The sequence below is a fragment of the Brachionichthys hirsutus genome, unplaced genomic scaffold, assembly GCF_040956055.1.
Source record: "Brachionichthys hirsutus isolate HB-005 unplaced genomic scaffold, CSIRO-AGI_Bhir_v1 contig_647, whole genome shotgun sequence".
Classification (NCBI taxonomy): domain Eukaryota; kingdom Metazoa; phylum Chordata; class Actinopteri; order Lophiiformes; family Brachionichthyidae; genus Brachionichthys; species Brachionichthys hirsutus.
In genome coordinates, this window is record NW_027180359.1 from 78,489 (window position 1) to 90,848 (window position 12,360).

The window sequence follows — 12,360 nt, forward strand, 5'->3', positions numbered from 1 at the left end:
GTCCTGCAGACTCACTGTACCCTGCATCTACGCGCAATATTTAGCAGCTTTTGAAATGGATCTATTGCACATCCATCGGGAGATGGTAGAGACAACAGAATACTACATAATGTTTCCCAGTTGTCGGGAAATGCAACTCTAAATGACTTATAATGTATTTTAAGCCCTTAATGTACAGTTTACTAATCTATTAGCAGCAGTTTCTAGGACGTTTTGTCATTATCGGTCCAATAACTTATTTCTTCTGCCCTCCAGTGGCCAGAAAAGGCAGCGCGTTTCTTAAATTTGGTGCCTATGTATTTAATATATATATATATATGTTGTCTTAAAAGTAAAGGATAAAATAAATGTTTCATCATCAATCACAAAACATGGAAGGATCGAAAGCATTTGATGATGGTCCATTTAAATAATTGTGATGGAGTTGTCAAGATATATATACATTTTTAATCTGTATGAAACACCAATCAGCAATACTGTCCTAACGGGGGTCAACACTCGTAACACAATTGTATGCGCTCAGAAATAGCTTAAGGTTGCTCTCCTGGAATACGAAGTGATCCTCAGTACATGTTGGACTGCTACGTGTGAAATTCTCTGAAGGTGGAGTCTGCCATCTCCTCTTACATGAACTTTTGACTTGAACTTTGACCCAGAGAGATTTTATGACATTAGAATGACTGCATAGGTTTCCATATCTTTGTATGTCCATTTATTGCTGCAACGTTTGTGTGCATTTAAACACAACAGATCTTTATATCCTGGTGCAATTAAAGTCAGTGTCAGGTTCAACCAACTTCTCTGCACCATCACTGGCTTCAGTCATCAATCTAATATATTTATCGATATAAAATACTACCCAAACAGAAATATTGAAGTGATTAAAATGTTAAAAGTGCATGTTCGCAATCTGGGTGTGCCACACAGGCAGGCTAATTATAAGGCATACCAGTCTCCATTCCTGCTCCCGACTGTGAGATAATTCAGTGACCTTCACTGGAGATGGGGGGGGGTCTGCTGACTGTGCTGCATGGTCATAAGCGCGGGGGGCAGAGCGAGGGTTAAACTAGAGGGGAAGGAGTTTCATTTTTTTAATTATTATTCTGAATTATAGCCTACTGTATAGTGAGTATATACATTTATTGTTTTATCATCCTCCCTTTATCAGTCATCAGCTTTTAACCTGTTGTTAACCTTTGGGATGATTTGTGATCTTTCTCTCTGGCTGCTTTGGTTGCAGCTGCATTACAATGCAAAGTGATTTTTTTTTTCTTCTGGTGGATCAGAATGCAAACTTAAATTCTTTCTGGAGCCATGACACGCCCACCGACCTCCACCCCGTGATGTTAGTTTGAGGGTTTCTTAAATGTCATGATATATATTTAGGAATCCATAAAACAAAACTCTGTGACACTAAGTGCATATATTCCTAAATGAACAAACAAACGATCATTGATACGCAATAGGAAACGATACAAAAACTAGTACGGTATGTAAACAACAGTGAACATAGCTTTAAATCATTGACTGTTCACCTGAAGAAAATAAAGCAGGAATAAATGCTGCACATTAATGTCAGTTCATCCAGATTAAGCAATTTGTACACTTTTTTAAACAACAAATATTAAACCTGAATGGCATGAAGTTAATGTCATTGATTTATGGCTTTGCACAGTTCAGCCTATGAAATAAGAAATGCATGCAGTTTTTTTCTATCTATTATCAACCTTGAAATGACAGGACAGTGTTTCAAAGTGTTTCAGTTCAACAGCAATAAAGTTTGATTGAAATGAACGAAAAACATTCATAAGTCAAGAATAAAAAAATAACGTATGTTGCAGTGATTGAAGTGTACATGATGGCAGATCCTACATGTTCCGGATTGCGGCTGTTTTATAACGTAAAAAAAACTGGAGGCCGACAGATGTTCCACGTGACTGAGGAAGTTCCAGAATAAATGACGCAACTTTGGAGTGTCGCTGTGATGAGATGAATCAAAATCTCTATCTAAAAGTCTTTGTTGGGATTCAGAAAAAGATCAGCAGTAATACAAAAATGCAGAATATCAGAGTCGTATTTAATTCGGCCAAAACATGCAAAAGTGCCAGAGTGGCAATTTCAGGTTGTTCCACATTATCACAACGTTCAACCACTAGAAAAATAAAAATCTCATTTACCCTGTGCATCTTCTTACGAGTTAGCCTCCAAAATACAAATCAAACATTCCCCTCACCATACTCCCTACTTTTACACCTCACACGTGGGGGGGGCTCTGTGGCCCCTTGGGCTCCTCTGTGATGGAGCGGTAGTGTTGGGGCTCATTCTGAGCCAGAGGAGAGTCGGTATGCGCAAACGGGCTCGGACGAGTCCGGGGCCTCAGCAGGAACTTCCGAGATGTGACCAGAGCCCCGTAGCCCTGAGAGTGTGAGAAAGCGTAGCCAGACCGACGGGTCCTGATACGTCTGGTTGGCGGGCGACGAGGTGCAGGAGCTGGCAGCGCCTCCTTCCGGAACTTATACCTCACCTAATCGGGGGAGACAGGGGACATTAGACGTCACAGTTCTTCAGGATAATGAAGATATATTTAAACAGCTGGAATCTCCTGGCTTCACGCGACATGAAACGCGTCGCATACACATGAATTCTGAATGATTGTTGAGGCAGTAGTTCCTTTATTAAACTTGAAATACTGATTTTGAGTTACGCTAGATATATATAGCTTGTTTATTACTATTATTATTATTATTACTAAGTGACTGAATCTTGCAAAACATTTATCTGATATAGATTTTAATGTTTCACATTCTGAGTGTCCCGCTAAGCGCATGTTCATGAATCATTTACAGCAGCAATAGCAAATCAAAGCGAATACCGTATATAAAACTACAGTATTTATACCTGAAGTATTCATGAGCTTTTAAGTTGTGATTATTACAAAAGTTAGTTTTTAAGATGTGCTGCCACATAACATCATTTGTTTACATAAAGACATGCAAAACCCTTTTATGTCGTCTGCTCGCTCACCTTGTCGTTGATGGTGGGACAAAGTTGAACGAGGACGAACCGGTAAGCCACCACAGGCAGGACGCAGAGGAGGGAGGCGAGGAAGATGGTCAGCCACACGTTTGGCTGATTCAACGAGTTCCTTGCTGCACCTGAGGTTTCACCAGCAGCGGGGTTAAATCACAAACTACTGCGACGTTTTCACTTTTTGAAGTTGGACAACATGCCATCAATGAGCCGGATCTACTGACCGATGAAGGGGAACGCGGAGGTGAAGATGAGAAACATGCCGTTGCTGTACATTGTGAATGTGATGGCAAAGTAAGCGGCCAAGCTGCCCCACACAAAGAACTGGTTCACAGCTGTCCAATAAAGGGTGTCCAAGCACACCTGGAATATGTCAACTTCAGTCATCTTTCACTCTCGCGCACATATTCATACATAATATGGGTTTTAAGAGTGGGCGAAATGAGTATTATAACACAGTCCGTGTTCTTTTTTTTATTGTGAAAACATCTCTAGCAGTTATTTGTACTCCTCACCTGTGCGTTCACCACCAAAAGCAGACAGGTCTGTGCCAGCAAGGCGAAGGACTGGTAGTCAGCGATGTCTTTGCCATCGTCTCTGACCGTGTCGTACATGGCCGCCCGGGGGATGAAGAAGAGGATGAAGGAGCTGTACCAGCTGTGAAACATGCCGCGCAAGAAGGCTTTCTTACTGAAGTACATGTTCAACTGGCCCGGCGTGTAAAGCTGAGGATGATGGAGGCTCCAGCGGTCATTCACATCCTGCAGAAAACACAAAGCAAAAAAACAAAACCAAAATGGAATTTCAACACTGTGCATGGTGGGGATGGCGCGCTGCTGACCTCGACTCGAGACGTTATAGATCGGTGGAGGGACTACCTCCTCGAATACCTCCTCAATCCCACCAACATGCCTTCCAGTGAGGAAGCAGGGCCTGGGGACTCGTGGGTGGGCTCTTCTGTCTCTGGGGCTGAGGTTGCCGAGGTAGTTAAAAAGCTCCTCGGTAGCAAAGCCCCGGGGGGGGTGAATGACATCCGCCCAGAGTTCCTTAAGGCTCTGGATGTTGTAGGGCTGCCGTGGTTGACACGACTCTGCAACATCACGTGGACATCGGGGGGGGCAGTGCCTCTGGATTGGCAGACCAGGGTGGTGGTCCCTCTATGTAAGAAGGGGGACTGGAGGGTGTGTGCCAACTATAGGGGGATCACCCCCCCCCGTAAGGTCTATTCAGGGGTCCGCTGGAGGAGAGGGAAGTCTGGGCTTCCCTGCTTAGGCTGCTGCCCCCCCCCCCCCCCCCGCGACCCGGCCCCGGATAAGCGGTTTCAAGATGGATGGATTTAAGTTTAAGAATTTAAGTTTCTGGGTTAAATTGAGGACTCCTTTCCATAGGTTACCTGTTCGAAGAGGCCCATTCCAAGGACAGGAAGTGCTGCGTAAACCAGGTTGTACAAGGTGATGAACCACTCATCGTACACGGTCTGGGAACAAGACCAGTAAAGCAACAACACAATGCGACATTTTTTCACATTTTGCAACGTATTTAACTTTCTCAGGTGATTCCCTCACACACCCCTCACCTGAGCAGAGAAGCCGCAGAAGAAAGCGTACCAAAATTGCACGAATGTGAAGGTGAAGTTCTTGTAAAAGAAATACCGAAGAAACTTGCACATGCGCAGGTAGCCCCAGCGACCGTGGACCAGCAGGAGGCGCTGAAGGTAACGGAACTGGGCGAAGGAGAAATCGCTGGCCAGAACTGCCTGCATGCCCTCTTGGCCACTGATGCCAACACCGATGTGAGCGGCTGTCAGTCAAACAGGACAAAGGGAAGCAGAATTCAGTCTCTGAGGGACTACTTTCCAGATGTTCAGTTCTAATTGAATTCTCGGGAGATCCTTGAGCTTACCCTTGATCATGCTGACGTCGTTGGCCCCATCCCCGATGGCCAAAGTGACTGCCTGCTTGTATTTCTTGACCAGCTGAACCACCTGGGCCTTCTGCAGAGGGGTGACCCTGCAGCAAATGACTGTCTGGCACATGCACGCCATCCTCAAGAACTCCAGCTTTAAGTTCTTCTCCAGAGCAAAGGCCTGAAGATGAAAGACAAGAGGCGATACAGAGTTCATGCTTCAATTCGCCCAAATTCAAAACTTCAGAGGATTTAACCGGACACCAAAATGAAAGAACTATTTGTGTGCTTCTAAGAATAACACTCTTGTTTGGAATGTGCAGAAGAGACAAATGGTTTGGAATTTCTTGCTTAGTTCGGCTGCTGCTGGAAGCAAAAGTCTTCTTACCAGACTGTGTCCATTTATTATTAGTCCATATTCTCCGTCCACTGTGTCATCCTGCACGGTTTTAGTCTTCTTAAGCCAAAACAGACCGGCACGGGCCTTTTTCACAGACACCTCTTCTGAAGCTTCCGGACACATTTTCATTCGTGCATTTCTGGAAATTGTGTAAAAATGTGAAAGCCAGTTTAATTAAATGAAAGAAGAAGAATGAGCTCGGAACAGAGGGGGGGGGGGGGGGGGGGGGTAAAAAACAAACAAACTTAATCTGCTGTATCTGTGAAGTTTGGCATACATAGCTGACAACCTAATTACCACCTGCAGTAACAAGCAGCAGGTTATGCTTCAATTAGAAACGTGTCTGGAACAAGACATTTACTGTGGGAGGAGCCTTCTGAGAGTTTAGTGTAGAAAAAAGGGACAACAGTTCTGTCCTACTCTTTCTTTTGTTTGGTTTCATTACACACAAAGTTATAAAGCATCCTTCATTAAAAAGTGACGTATAATTGTTTTTAAATACAAATGCACGAGTATTACATTCTGTTTATTTCTGTGTCCTAAAGAGGATGGTGGTTTCTTTCCTGGGACATTTATGTTACCATAAGGACCAGTGCTTTTAACATTAGTCTTTCAGAAATTATATAAGCTCACACTAACATGCTCCGGTGGACATTATTAGCCTCAGAGGTAAATTCTGCCATTAAAATCCATTGTAATTGCGGAACCTGATTGTGTTAACTGCTAAATTCTGCTTCTGACTGACTCACTGCAGCTCCTCTTTGACTCCTTCAGCCGAATTGGCTGCGATGACGAAAATCTCCTTCATTTCTTCTCTCAGCATGTTGCAGGAATAGCCGATGTTCTCTGCCGTCTCTGTTTAAGAAATTGATATTATTAACATAACCTGCGCTTAACAGTGACAGGGATTACACAATATGCAACACACACACACACACACCCTGCTTATCTCCAGTCAACACCCAGAGTTTGATGTCAGCTTTGTTCAGCTGCTCTATGGTCTGTGGCACGCCATCCTGAAGCTTGTCCTCCACAGCTGTTGCCCCCATTAGCTGCAAACCACAGTACAGGGAGGTGATGTGCATCATTCATTCCAAGCTAAGGACATTTCCATGCAGGATTGATGTAAAACAACACATATTCACATATTGAGCAGAAGCTAAATCTGCATCATGGAGCTTTTCGTTGGATTGCCATTATTTTAGCAGCCACCTCAATCACCATTCAACAGTGAATCAGCCAAATATTGAATCAATCAACATCTCGCATAATGTCAAAGGAGCAGGTGTAGACTAACCATCATGTCTCTCTCTATCTCTTCATAAAGTTCATCAAGCCTCTCCTCTCGTCCATCCATGGCCGTGCTGGCCTCATGGTGGCGCTCTTTCCATCTCCCCATGTACGTCTCATCCAAGTCCTTGTAGGCCAGAACCAGTGTACGGAGGCCATCGCCTGCATATTCCTTTTGGGGGGGGGGGGAGAACTCGCAGTGTGTATTACTTTTAAATACCAAGAGCGCATAAGACAAAAATCAAAGCGCATCACTCACGTTCAGGTGTCTGGTGGTAACGTCATTCAGTTTGTTGCAGGACGGGTGGAGTCTTTCAAAGATTATGGTGTCTGCTCCTTTACAGTATAGAGTGATTTTCCCATCTGGGCTACGCACTGTGAATTGCAAGCACAAACTCGTGAGGTTTGAGATGTACATTTGTTGTTTGGATCATGATCAGAGAGCAGCGTTAACGCCAACGAAGCAGTGAGGTGCAAAAATGAAAATGTGTTTGATCGCTTCATGAATCTCTCCAGATTATTTAATAAATAAAATATATATATATATATTTTGAATGCAGCTGAAGCACATGCTTCATTCAGGCCACTGTTATCATCTCTGCTGAGCAGGTGTGTGTGTGTGTGTGTATCAGAGTTTGGTCATTTCCAAGGTCAGCATGTATTGTCATGGTTTCCTTTGAAGTGACTATTTTCCTGATTAAATTCGTTGGACTCGTTTCGTTAAAAACCTCTTTTTCCCTCCATCAGCAGCATAAAAAAAAACAAAGATTGTGTCATTACATTCTCTCACCTATGACTGACATTCGCTTGCGCACGTTGTTAAAATCTAGAACAGCCAAAAGTTCATAGGTGACCGATCTTCCCATCTCCACAACTGTGATGGTCTCTGGGGTCCGTGACCGGAACACAAACCCGAAGTTTCTAGCTGCGGTCACCAGAGCGCCTTCATCGGGAGACTGAGCCTGGTAGTTGAGCGTCCCTGCAAAGAGAAAGAGAAAAGCATCACACCACCACTAGTGGGCGCTACACCGAGATGTTTTCATCCAATTCCTTTTTGAGCTCAAGCCTTCTCAGAATTTGTCTCATCCTCTCTTATGATTTCACCGAGCAATGCAAAAACCAAATCCCCAGAGGAAAGCATGCAATTGATAAAATAGCGGGTGCCACACCCTCTTGTTTTTCCTCAGGCATGACAGTGTGGCACAGAGCCAGCAGGCGGAAGAAGTCCTGAGCCTCCGGGTTTCCCTCTCTGACTATTTCCGCCAGACCATAGTCATGAAAATAAAAAGTCGGATCTGCCATTTGGTTCCAGGAGAAGTCCACTCTCTGTGTCTTCTGAAGAAACGGAGGAAAGAAACCCAAAGCTGTACAGGTGACAAGATAGTTAGGGACGCATAAACGATCCTGTATAAATATTGTCCTCTCACCTCGGTTATTTCCACTCTTTGTCCAGCAAAGTCATACAGATCTCCTGAAAAACAGAGAACAGTTCAAAACCAACCATCCCATAAGTGCTCTGCAGTTTTCATAGCAAGTACTGATGCCAACCATAAGTTCTGCCATTGATGGAGCACTTGTTGAAAGTCATGATGTTCTGCGTCAGGGTGCCCGTCTTATCGCTGAAGATGTATTTGATCTGGCCCAGCTCTTCGTTGAGCGTGGTGGTCCTCGCTTTAGCAGGAGTGTCACTCTTGGGGTAATACATCTTCCTGTCCCAGTTTATGAAGAAGCTGTTCCCAAGACGGATCATCTCAACGCTGATGCAAATGCAACACATGGGGATTCAAAAAGAAAGACTTTCCCAGATGGCGTGTTGATGCTGTTATCATTCTGGGCGACAGCACACCTGACATAGAGAGAGATGGGCACCACCGTGTTGAGGACGATGACGTAGGACCAGAAGATGAGGAAGGATGAGAGACCGATAGCGATGCCCTCTTCCCGAGGGATGAAGGCCGTGAACACTGAGCCCTCCTTCACCTCCCAGATTGCATTGCCGATGGTCATAAATGTGCACATCAATGCCAAGAAGCCAAATATCTGATGGAGAAAAGACGCAGTCCATATAAATGAACTGATAATAAGTCATCTGTGACTTAAGGCATATTAGGAAGAGGGGGGGAAAGCACCACTGTGAAGTTCCCTCAGGTAGTGTTTTAGATTCTTTTTAAATCTTAAAAAAAAAAAAAAGGAACAAAAAAACTTAAGCCAAGTGTAGCTAAAACAAGAAAAGAAACCCAAAATACCAATTTAGGCTTTATTTTGTCATGGGGGTAAATACATTTAATTTAATTATTTTGTTATCTAGTTTATTTCAAATCAGAATATATATATATATTTTTAAAGGCAATTATAGAAAACCTGATCTGTATTTAGAGAATATTATTAAATCTTTTCATATCAAGATACATTACAAAATATGATGAATGTCCTAGTCTACGATGGTTCATTAATGAGCATGTTTATACAACTACGAAAGTAAAATTTACTCTGATGTGAGTACAATGTATAATTTAATTTAATTTAATTCATTTTTATTTCTATAGCACCAGATCATAACAGAAAGTTATCTCAAGGCACTTTCCAGGTGGAGCAGGAAAAGGCCTGCAGGGAGAGACGGAACCCAACTTGACCCACAAGAGCAAGCACTTCCCTTTAACAGGCAGAAACCTTGAACAGAACCTCAGACTCATGGCGGACGGCATGTATTGACCGGTTGGGTTGAGAAAGAGAGAGAGAGACAGAGGTAGAAAGACAGAGGGACAAGGGCAGAGAAGGATTGACAGAGACAAGGACAGATAGGAGGAGAGTCAAAAAAGCAATAATGATATCACACACAGTGTAACATATCTGAAGGGTGAAATGCACTCGTGACCTGGTGCGTGTTTGTGTATACGTCAAAACGTAACTCACACACAACACCAGAACGTTCATCAGGTGATCGATGCTCGTCCGTTTGAATATCGTCTTTCCACTGTTCTGCATCAGCTTGGTATCAGGGCCTGGAAGGAGTTCAAATCAGGTACTTCTTCACAGAAATATCTTTCACAGATATATCTGAGTTTTGAGAAACACAATTTTCCTTTTTCAAACTTTATTGTGTGAAATATAGGCAGATTTGGTTTAGCCATCCATGCTAATGCTCTACTGTGAAATCTCCATAGTGGCAATGAATATTGTGTATTTCACTTGTATACCAGTAATTAGCATTGGAGCCAGGGCAGCCCAACCTTAGCAGCTTGGAGTTGTGATGAGGACGAGTGTGTTTACATTACTCAAACACACACACACACACACACACACACACACACACACATGCTTTGCTTTGCACAGTGTCTTGAGAATTTGCAGCTTGAAGCCATGAGCGCCTCTCGTTCATAACACAACTACCAAAATCGGGTTAAAGTTTACCTCCGAAGAGGACCAGGCCGAAGCACCACTCAGTGTTCCTCAGAGTACATCCTCTGAGCAGCACCTTGTCATTGTCCAAAGAGTATGTCTGTCCATCCACTGTCAGGGTGCCTTTGAATTTGTCCAGACGGTTGTTGGGAGGCTCACAATGAGCTTCACCTGAGACACAGATCAGGGACAGATCTAAGGTCACAAGTTTCAATAGAATGTGGAAGATTACAGCCCCATTTATGGAAACATATCTTCTGGTAGTTAGCAGTGAGCATAGATCAGTAAAAGCCTGTCTCTCCCTCAGTCATTGCTAGAACTCTGCTCCTGCTGTTTATTAAAAGTCCAAATGTGTGTTGTCTTTAACCTCCTCCTCCTTCTACTCCTGCTGCTGTAATTTCTTCTTGTCCCATCAGGAGTCGCCACAGAAAATCAACTTTCTCCTCTTCACCCTGTCCTTTGCATCGTCCTCCCCAACACCAGCCACTCTCATGTCCTCCCTCACTACGTCCATGTATCTTCTCCTGGGCCGTCCTCTAGCCCTGTTCCCTGGCAGTTCCATCCTCAGCATCCTTCTACCTATATAGTCTCTGTCTCTTCTCTGGACATGCCCAAACCATCAAAGTCTGGTCTCTCGGACCTCAAAACGTCTAACCTTCACTGTCCCTCTTATTGTCTCATTTCTAATTCTATCCAACCTGGTCACTCCCAAGGAGAACCTCAGCATCTTCATCTCCTCCACTTCTAGCTCCGCCTCCTGCCTTTTCCTCAGTGCCACTATTCGTTTTTTTTCCTAAAGTGGAACTTGGTAAAGAAGAATATTACAAGTTCATTTTATTTGGGCTGCTCACCTCTGAAGGCAGCCAGTGCATCAGTGTCGTCTCCCATCCCTCCGGTGACAGTCAGGGCCTGTTTCACCTTCAGGTTGGTTTCACTGGGGGGGGGGGGGGGGACACACACCACGAGGACATGAGGAGGGTGTTTCTGGAGATATCAGATTATGAGCCACGCACGCCTGAATTACTGCACACTCACCCGTCTAATTCAGCAGTTTCTATATAAACCACATTTAGAGGCTCGCTGCTGGACAGCAGCAGAATGTCTGCCTGAAAACAATCAAAGCATTAAATAGAGACGACTGGACGGATGGGGGGGGGGGGGGGGGGGGGGGGATGCATCACTTCAAACGTTCGCTGTGGAGTCTCCACACTCACTGTGACAAACTGGTTGCTCTCCAGTTTGATGATGTCTCCAACCTGGACATTCATCCACGTTTCACTTCTCAGTCTGCCAGGAAATAGAAAGAAGCATGAAACCACAGTACAGAGCGTGACTCTCCAAAGCCCAAACTGTATATTTGTGTTTCAAAAGATCAAAGTGGCATCTGAAATGACTCACTGTCCGTCAATGAGGACGCTCACCGTCCGCTTATTCACCTGGCTGTCACTTCTGTGCCGGTTCTACTCAGACAACACGGGAGACCGAGAGAACCGGTCGCGTATATTAGATTGGACATTTTGAGTTCACGCGCTTATTTTCTGTCCTATTATCCGATGCTATTTGTCTTCTTATTATCAAAGTGATTCCTGTCAAGTTGTCTGTCCAACTTCAGCTTACTATGTCGTCTGAGGCATCCTTGACCGCCGTGATGGACAGCACCAGAACCAGAGGGACAGCCGTGGTGAACCAGGAGAGAGAGGACACTTGTGGGATTATCTATCGACGGGACACACACACACACACACTAACACTTTTAAAATGATTCGGTGCTTGAGTGGCATGTTAGCATGCATCACAACAGAGCAATAACTGCAGAGAGAAGAGAGTTGTCCACCTGAAGGATCATGAGGAACAGGAAGTAGGCATTGGCAAGCCTCTGGAACTGCTCAAAAAGGTTGAGCGGCAGGAAGGTGAAAAGGTTGTACTTGGAGGTCTTGATGGCATTATTCTGAAGCGGACGGTGAGAGGGCATCAATCAAATGGAATCCATGCAAATGTCAAATCACACCCATTCGAATTGCTATTTTACTGTCCGTTCTTATCTGTCTTTTGCTTCCGTACTTACAGCATAATTTTTAGACAGGTTGAAAGGTCTGTCATTCGCTCGCACACATCTCTCCTCCTCTGTGAAAATATACACGATAACTTCAGAACTCGAGATGTCACAGAAGCACCGAGCGTGATATCGTTCAACACGCAGCATGCAAAAGTTGCTGACTGTTAGAAATATAGCAAAATTACCTCGGAAGATATCGCTAATATTGAATGATAAAGAGCTCACCTCCCTTTTCCTTTTGTCCACACAGCCGTTCAAAATATGATGAAATGGACCCCAT

The 12,360-nt window shown here is 44.1% G+C and overlaps 1 protein-coding gene across 1 annotated transcript; it reads right to left on the reverse strand.

Moving 5' to 3' along the window:
• Window positions 1–2,254: 2,254 nt before the first annotated feature.
• LOC137914006 (probable phospholipid-transporting ATPase IM) lies at window positions 2,255–12,360 on the reverse strand. The gene is made up of 27 exons (XM_068757624.1): window positions 12,306–12,360; window positions 12,090–12,148; window positions 11,859–11,972; window positions 11,642–11,740; window positions 11,423–11,484; window positions 11,239–11,311; window positions 11,060–11,130; window positions 10,876–10,958; window positions 10,037–10,195; window positions 9,539–9,627; window positions 8,472–8,665; window positions 8,174–8,382; window positions 8,053–8,096; window positions 7,795–7,960; window positions 7,416–7,604; window positions 6,885–7,000; window positions 6,633–6,797; window positions 6,276–6,387; window positions 6,085–6,190; window positions 5,324–5,474; window positions 4,933–5,116; window positions 4,607–4,830; window positions 4,424–4,507; window positions 3,546–3,791; window positions 3,255–3,393; window positions 3,025–3,155; window positions 2,255–2,524 (listed from the first exon to the last, which is right to left on the reverse strand). The coding sequence occupies exons 1-27, from the start codon at window positions 12,358–12,360 to the stop codon at window positions 2,255–2,257; spliced, it is 3,594 nt and encodes a 1,197-aa protein (XP_068613725.1).